The sequence below is a fragment of the Nanorana parkeri genome, unplaced genomic scaffold, assembly GCF_000935625.1.
Source record: "Nanorana parkeri isolate BGI_ZX_2015 unplaced genomic scaffold, ASM93562v1 scaffold1338, whole genome shotgun sequence".
Lineage (NCBI taxonomy): Eukaryota > Metazoa > Chordata > Amphibia > Anura > Dicroglossidae > Nanorana > Nanorana parkeri.
The window spans coordinates 412,548-421,760 of NW_017307606.1; the positions used below are offsets into that span (position 1 = coordinate 412,548).

Sequence of the window (9,213 nt, forward strand, 5' to 3'; positions counted from 1 at the left end):
TATGTTGGAAAATGTCAGAATTATAAGATAATATCTCAGAACTCCCGGAAAAAATACAGTAGAATTCTGACATATTATCATAGGGACCTCTCAGATATTATCATGGATTTCTGACATACAGTAAGGGCAAAATAATCAGATTTTTTTCTAGGTGGCCCCTGGGCTCAGACTTGTTCTGAGTAATTAGAAATATGTTGGTCCATAATGACTTTGATATCACTGACATTAATTTTCTTTCTTCACATCTATAACATATCTTGATTGTATCACAAATTATAAAAGCAATGTTTGCAAATTATCCAAAGAGTATCAGGAATGAACATAACATTATGGTACTGGTTAAACCTATATATTTCCTGAGAAGATGCCTTCTGAGATACCGGCATAGGCATTTTAAGCTAAGAAAACATTGTAATAGGTTTTAGTTTTCATTTGACTAAACTGTCATGATGTATTGCAGGCAGCACAATAATCTATTGTATATAAAAGGAGAAGCACCAATATACAGTTTTCAAAAGCCCTATTGGCCTCCCCAGTACTGTCACAGCCCAAGCTTTTTTCTATGTGTAACTCCTGCAGAGCATAACGGCAAACCCTGTCTGCCCCTTGATACAAGTGCTGCTGGAATATGCTGGTGAATACTTGACATCACCTTACGTGTGCAGTGGAATTTGTAATCAGAATTTAGTTAAAAATGAGCATAGACTGTGGAAGTCTACAACAGCCCTTACAGTAGAAGGCTGGCTTGTCTAAGCACACAGGTACATAGTCTTATAAATACTACCAGTACACAGGCCAGGAAGAAGGCATTTGTCATGCAGTATATTGGAGAGCATCAATCATTTAACAATGAACCATTGTTCTTCAGTCTCTCAGACACTGGCAGCTACTTTATAAGAGTAACTCTTTGCAAATGGCTCCGCCTTATTTGTACCACAGGTCTTCCAAAATGGCAGTGCCACAACCAGCAAGGAAAGTCCTCCTATAAGAACACAAATGCCGCAAAAGTAAAAGGCAATTTCATACGTCCCCGTCCAGTCAAAGAACCAACCTACAAGTAAATAAATAAATAAATATTAAACAGTAACCTAGGATGAAACCTAAGGACATCATATTAAGAACAATTTGACCGTTTCACAGTATTAAGCTAAATATTCTGGCTTTTAATATATTAGTATTGTGACATAACAGGCAATATATCTTTCTCTGGTAAGTTGTTTTTTTAATTCTATATAATTTAATCATATTCAACAATTGTTTTTATATGTTAACAAAAAATATGTTTTAACTTTGTTTTAATTGATTTAAAACTAAAGAGCTGTCACTGAAAACCAATGCAGCTCTGTTCCTATACACCGTAAAATACATTACACCCTATGTAAATTGTACAGTCTGAAAGGACAACTGTACCTACGAGTTTTCCTTTAAGGCATGCCCCAATCCCCCTAAGTGCAGTCCAACCTGTCCAATACTTACCTCATTCCCTGTTCCAGTCATCTTTATTGTGTGGCCCTGTCTGCAGCTGCACAGCCTTTCTTCCTCATCCTTGGCATGTGCACTGCTGCCCCATTCATTACCATGGGGAAAGTCATACTTCACAGGACAGCTGCAGACCCCCATGAGTATGGATCCCCATATGAATGAATGGGGACCCAGTGGTGGGAACTTTTAGAAGGGCTGTGCAGCATCAGAAAAGTTGGACAACAGGAAAGCAAATATATGCAAACCATATCAAAAATGAAATTGCAAGTCCCACAAAAGCAGAAGCATCTATTTTACACTGACATGTATTGCACATTTACATGCTGTAAATGATCGTCTCTAAAACAAAGGGGAGTCCTGAATAACTGTTCTACTATAAAAGCACTTCAATGAATGGTTTGACAAAATGACCAGCTAGAATAGCTTACCAACTATAGGTGGTCCAAGGCAATTCCCGACACCAGCAAAGAACATCAGTATCCCATAGGCATGAGTAAGTTTATCTAAGCCAACGATGTTTGTTGTTACATATGGAAATATTGACCAATTGCCAGTAAAAAATCCTACTGTTCCAGCAATAGTTGCCAGGGTGGCATATGTCTTGGCGAGAGGGACTGCAACTACTGCCAAACCCGTTGCAATTAAAGTAAAGACGTAGAGATATAAGGTATTTATCCACTTGAAATCAGCCAGGATGCCTAAGAGGAGCTTGCCAATGGCCATCGTGATGCCAAAGATGAATACTAGGGGTACTGCCATCTCTTCTTTACTAATATTGGCACTTTTGGCTACATCTTCCAAAAGAAATCCTGCAGGAAATCCCCCTATGTCAAACAGGAGAATGTTTATGAAAAGAGCAGCGAACACTTTACTTTTGAACAGGCTTGCAGTGTCTTCCCAATAATCCAGGTAGCTGTGACACTTGTTTTTAATTAACTGTTTGCAGCTTTGTTTCTCTGGAGCTCCATGGTTGATGTTATCCCTTTCTATGTCAGGCTGAGTTGTAGTCTTATCCGCTTCAGATTTACAGTTACTATTTAATGAATGGGACTTTTCCTCCACAAGCATCCCCAGTTGTTCCTCTGCATTGAGTTCTTTTTCATGGTAAATGAGGTAGGTGTCTGAAGCTTTCTCTATGGCTGCTTTCTCTTGTCTGTTACTCGATACTACTGGCAAGGGCCTCATCAGAATGCCACATGCCAATATATTTAATGACAGACCTCCAATAATCAGCAAACACCCATCTATTCCATAGATAGATATTAACTCTTTCTGCAGACTTGCATATATAAAAGTGCCAACGCTAGAACCTGTTAAGAGAAGATACAAATAATTATGTACAAACATCTTATTACCATTGTGAATGCAAGATTGCTCTTTACTTGACTCCATCTTGTTTTGGATATTTTATCATCCTTTGCCTGCATTAATTTTGCTACAAGATTCACCATCCTTTACCTGCATGAACCTTTGAACTATGCCAATGGAAGACCAAACTTTCTACGTAAGGTATCCTTGGGGATGGGCTTTGGGTGAGGAGAAGGCCTTAGGGTATGGTGGAAATGTGGAATACGTGTTGTCATGCTTGTTTCTTATTTGTACCTGTTCATTGAGTACTTTGCCCAAGGCAATGCTGCTCTAGTTTTTGTCCAAAGCAAGGATCACTTTTCCTGTTTTACCATTTCACCTTCATTAAGAAATCCTAGTGTCCAGAGAATTATGGCACATGTACTGATATTTAATCCTAAATCTAAAACTGCAAACAAGTTACTTACATCTTGTTATTGCCTGGGGATGGTCAACGCCCATTTTTATTCTGTTAAACTATAAGGTGTGAGTGCAAGAGCAATTTACCAGAGTACTCTTGTATCTCTCCAATATTGCTGTATGGTCAATAAATTCACCTATTCATAAAAGAACTCAGTCTTGTCCTGGGTTGACAATGACACCATTTATGATTAAAGGACAACTATCATGGAAATAGGTAAAACAGTGCTCACATTCATTTAATCTCTGCTTGTGTACTATATCAACCTTCAAGCTCAAGCAGAAAGACCTGAGGAGGCTCCACAAATGATAGTCAATAAAATAACAACCCTACCTGTCCTTGTGATAACCATGCATGCTCAGTATTCAGAATCATTGTTCCGTCCCTGAGCTTGAATGGATTTATGTAGTAAACCAAACTTTTTGTAGTTGTGGATAGTGTTGGAAGGGCTGCACCTGTCAATTACATTCTGTGTTTCCATAGAGATAGGATAGGAGAGCTATATTTTATATATTATAATATATTTTGAGAAACTTACATTGTATTATTTGTATCAATACGCCAATAAGCTCCACCAGTCAGTTGATTATTGAATTCTGTTCAAGTGTACTTTTATTGTAGGTGTGCACACTCACATGTGTTTTTAATTTGTTCCTTCTCCAGTGTTAGCCCTGAAGTAGAGGGAGCTTAAATTCCCCAAAACATGCTGGTGTTTCATTGATCATTGTTTCCCAGCTGGCTGCAATTTCCAAGAGTTTCTATGCACACATGGTGCTCCTCACGGTCCACCACAATCTTCACAGCAATAAAGGCTTGAAGAGAATTTAAACCTGTCACACTATACTAAAATTTTAAAAAAATAAGTTTGACTGGAGCTGGACTTTACAGAAATGTCCCTAGCACCTTTGGATGGCAGGGAAAAGGTGAACTATTGGCTCCCTTTAACAAGCAGTGCAGTATCTCCACATTTCAAAAGCTGGTCATGTGTAGGGATGTTTACAAAGAGTTCCTCTTTGTGATGTTGCAGCAGTTTCCCAAACCACTTGCCCTAGCAGCCTTTACAGCTATGTCAGCATGCATGAGTTCTGTCTTGTTTGCTGATTTTGGGCAGAAACATGAAGAACAATAATGGCTATATGACATTTACCTGTCAATGACCAAGAGCCACAGGAAGAGGGCACATGTACATGTCAAGGAAAGGACAGGATGTTTTAATGGGTAGGGCAAGCCAGAGAACACAGTGCTTGGTTCTAGCCTCTATCAGCATGGGATGAGCAACCATGCTTAGCTGCTCTATTTAGGAAGCCCTGAGAGGTTTATGGGCCTGGCCAAAAATGGCTTAGAGTCAGAAAGGTATAATCAGGTCCACCAACTATCACTGATTGTTTTTGAAAATTTTTTTGGTTTCCAAATATCACAGTTTATCAGATAAGCCACATCTTTCATTCTTATATGACACTTTCACCTTTGATCAGTTGGTTTTTATTTTGTCTGAACTTTAGCTTAAAAGCTGAACTTCAGCTGAACAGCAAAATACACCTTTGTAATGCATATATGGGAGCTGTTTTTCCTGCAAATAGATTTATATTTATATTTAAGTCCCAAGATTTAGACATCCCTGTAGGACAGCCCCGCCAGCATGGTTATCTGACTTTTCTCTGCTGCAGATAAGGAACACCTCCCTGCCCTAGCATGTGACTGAACAGTGAAAGTGAAACAGCAGAAACAAACTTCAGGAGGTCATCCTTTTACTCTCAACGATAATCAGCCAGTCCCTTGTGATTTTGGTACATGTAACACATCTGTCTGGTTTTTATGGGCCCTCACAGTCTTAGTTTTGCTGTGCAGGTGATCACAAGTATTTGAAATCGTCAAATTTTGGTAATTATAACTCTTGCATAAATTACATATTCTTATTTCCAAAAGATATATAGATTCATTTGTGTTGCAACCATTGCTAGTCACCTTCTGAAAATGCTGAGTATCTGTTTCTGCATCAATATTTGTGGAATCACAACCCCTGGAACAAGCATCCAGCACATACGTGTCATAAAAGGTGTCAGAACTTCTTTTCTCTATACTCACTTTGCGTTAGTGCCTCAGAAGGCAACCTATACATTTATCTCTCATGACAGGTTTTCTTTTATTACTTGGAATACATTCTGTGCATGTGCAGCTATAAATAGGTAAGGGAAGGCTCGGTGCCCCCTCTCTCTCCTGTCATTTGTATATGTATATGTGTGTATGAAATAGTAGAAAATCTAATTTGCATTAAATTTGAAAGCTGTCACAACTATGTCACAGATGTGTCCTACCTGTTGAGACGATTCCAAGTGCAAGTCCTCGCCGCTTTTCAAAATACTGACAGGTTGCGGTCACTGTGGCTGTGTACAATAAGCCGCATCCAAAACCTTAAAGAAGGAAGTATGTAGTTACATCGTAATAGTTGCGGTGGAGTATAACAGTGCCGTATAAGAAGATACCGTAAAGTCACCATATTTTCTCCAGTTATTATTATCCCCCCCCCCCCCCCAAAAAAAAAGAAGTATACAATGGAGTAGTAATAATAATAACAGGAATGGCAACATAAGTCTGTTCAGTGGTTATAAATAGGCAGGTGTTTCACAGAAAGCGATGGCTGGAACTATATCTGCATGTCCAATGTAGTGGTGGGACAGGCAGAAGCACCATCTGTATGGTTTAACACCTTCATTTCCTGAGTATTGCAACCATTGGACAGGGATTTTCCAGCAGATCTGATCATTTTCCAAGAATAAGCTCTTGTGACATAGAAAGCCTTCATTGCTGCACCCTAAGGTAGCCCTAAACAGACCAATCCACACCTGATCATCCCTATGTCTTATTTATCTGGAGTAGGATTGGGCTATAAAGCTGCCCATACATCTTACAATTATCTGCTTAGTTATCCATCTAACTGTGTGGATGGAGTAATCTCAACCTGGGCTAATCTGTTGCACTTTTTCTATCTGACCACAGAAAATCTGCAGATAATTGTAAAGGTGTATGGGCACCTTTACCCTAACAAAAAAAAACCAAAACATCCATACTATGTCCAGTTGTATTTAAATAAGAACTCTGGGCAGAAGACAACCTAAAGGAGATCTATGAGGTGAGTGAAAATCACTCATTTAAAGTTCGAGCCGATGTGTGACAATGAAACTGTCACACGTCGACTCTATAGATCGGGAAGTGAGGGAACACATACCATTGCTCGCTCACTTGCTCTCTCCCTGCAGAGAGCAGTGACTGTCAGTTACCGCAGCCATCAGGGATTGCACCCCTCCCGGCTTCGATCCTCCAGGGCTGACTGGAGGAACGGACGGGGGAGAGGGCGGGTACAGCTGGCTCTGCCTCTAGATAGGCAGAGCCAGCTGTCACTCACGCAGCTGGGTGGTTCTCGACAGTAATGTCGGGATCCGTACCGGCTGCAATGGTCTCAGTATACCGCGAGCTGTAGCTGTACCACGATACTGAGGACTCAGGACAAGTCTGAATTTCTGAAATGATCAACAGGTACTGTTTGCACTTATCAAACAGATATAATAAAACTGTAGCTCGCGGTATACTGAGCTTTGGGTCACGGTAGGATACAAGTATATGTCCCCCCGTGACCCTTAAGAGAACTATGGGGAAAAACACTTACCCCATAGTTTTCTTTTAACCCTTGCCATGGGGCTACTTCTGCGCTGCAAGGGTTAAGTGCTTGTTTTCGTCTAGGGTCTCAAATGACAAAGATGTAATCATCGGAACCTCATTCCCACTCCGGTGGTCTAAGAACCCGTGGCTGCAGGGACGGTTGTACCAGCCAGTTGGGACTGAGGTTTGGGAAAGTATAGAAAGTATATCTTTGTTATTTTAGATCCTAGATGACCCTAGACAAATACTTAACCCTTGCAGTGTGGTGGTAGCCCCACTGCAAGAATTCTGTTTTCTTCTGTCTGGAGTTCTTCTTTAAGAACTTGTCACAAACACAGTGACAAATTCTAAGTTCGTATGTTAGGGCAAAATAGGAGAAAAAACAAATGCAGTACATCTCTGCGATTTACTCACATTTGCCACATGTTTTTCCCCCTCAAAGATCTGGCTAGTACAGAGAAATACCTGTTGATCTGCCAGAAATGCATTCAGCTCCTAAGTCCTGTTTTAGGCTGACAACACAGAGCATTTCTGTGGACTGAGTGGTGTCAGCCCTGCCAAGTTGTCTTTTGCTAAACTAATCAAACCCTCCCACTAGTTGTTCTGTGGTCCAAGATAAGAGTTGAGAGTGCTAATTAGACTCTTTGAGATAACACAGGTGGAGTAAAAAGGACTCAGGACAAGTCTGAATTTCTGAAATGATCAACAGGTACTGTTTGCACTTATCAAACAGATAAAATAAAACTAATTTTAGCAAATAGGAGAAGTTCATTGTTAGGGTTTATATAGGCTTTAACGTCTATTTATTACAAAAAACAAAACATAAAGTTGTTTGGCCATGGGAAATCTGAGCCTCCAGTCTCACATCCTCCTTGAACGTTACCAGCAGGTTGTTTTTAGCTGCATCAGTTTTGGCAGCCAGCCAGCAGTTTAATGCTGACTGTTCTATACGTGGTGTTACTTCTTTAAACACACTCAGTGAATAACCTTTAACCCACACACTGTATGAATAATTTACACACACACACATACATTATAATTTTGATCTGGTGCACAAAGGGTTGCCACCTTTTCTTCCAGCGAAACCCGAACACTGTAGCGACTGACGGAAAATCTTTTTAGGAGAATGAGTGGTGGCGTATTCATATGTAAATAGCGCCACCCATTATTATATGTAAATATCACAGGTGAGATTATTTTCAGGGGGGGCTAGTAGCCTCTATCTTAATTTTGGTTGTCCCTGTCTGCCTGACATCTTGTGTCCGGGTTTCAGCTGCCATGAAACCCGAACACAGCATTCAAAACCTGGACTGTCCGGGTGAATCCTGGACAGGTGTCAACCCTAGGTGCACACTGTAAATGTATTGTTTCATAAAACATGTTACTTACCAACCATGAATCCATATGAGAAATAAAGGAAGTAAATATTAGAAGCAAAGCTGCTCAGTATCAGACCCCCGCCTATTAAAAAACTGCTGAAAATGGCAACTGGTCGAGCACCAAAAGAAGAGACACAAACACTACACAGGGGACCTGCAAAGAAAAGAAAAGAATACAGCTTACTATTTATAACAGTTGTTTGGTGTCACGCTGCATGCTTGTACCTATCTTGGTATGCTGAAAGTGACATTAAAGTATATATTTTATTTTCCCTCCCCCCAATGTTAGTGTAACACTTACCTTAAATTATGTCTCTTAATCCGATCTTCTTCTTCTTTCCTGTCGTTTTCAGATGTCTCTCCAGCGCTGCTGTGGGTCTCCAATCCAGCGCTGACTCCTCTATGCTTGCTGGCACTTCCTGTCCCACTGTGTCTGCACGCTGTCCATAGACTTACCTTGTGTCTCTCCTCATCTCCTGGCCAAAAATCTGAACTGTGCATGCGCCCGCCCCAAGATGCTTTGCGTGTGGCGAAGACACAGGTAAGTTTTAACCTCTTGTAAAACTTTTTTTTCCCTAAGGTTTTTGCATATATCTACTGCTTGTTAGCAGTAGATATATGCAAAAAAAAGCTGAGGGTTTAATAACCCTTGCTCAAACCTATCAGCTGTCTCTATTTGAGTGCGACAATCAAATACAAATAGGGTTTACACTTACAAATGAGGTAGGACAAAGGACATCTTAAAGTTCTGAAGCTTTTGATTAATTGCATCTCTGTGAGTGACCCTTTAAGCAGGATATCAAATTCAGTAATAGCATCCGGCAAATGATTATGGTTAAAATGAGTGAACATATGCCTGCATGTACGGTTCATGTACAGGTATGTAATGTTCATCTGATACATATATTATACAGTGTATATATATAT

The 9,213-nt window shown here is 40.2% G+C and overlaps 1 protein-coding gene across 1 annotated transcript in view; it reads right to left on the bottom strand.

Moving 5' to 3' along the window:
- Positions 1-773: 773 nt before the first annotated feature.
- Positions 774-9,213, bottom strand: part of SLC16A9 (solute carrier family 16 member 9) — a 21,787-nt gene continuing 13,347 nt past the window's right edge. The window contains exons 3-6 of the mRNA XM_018569465.1: positions 8,297-8,440; positions 5,566-5,661; positions 1,911-2,792; positions 774-1,051 (exon numbers count right to left, since the gene is read on the bottom strand). Coding sequence (XP_018424967.1) covers positions 873-1,051; positions 1,911-2,792; positions 5,566-5,661; positions 8,297-8,440 — 1,301 coding nt within the window. The 3' untranslated portion in view covers positions 774-872. The remainder of the gene's footprint in view (positions 1,052-1,910; positions 2,793-5,565; positions 5,662-8,296; positions 8,441-9,213) is intronic.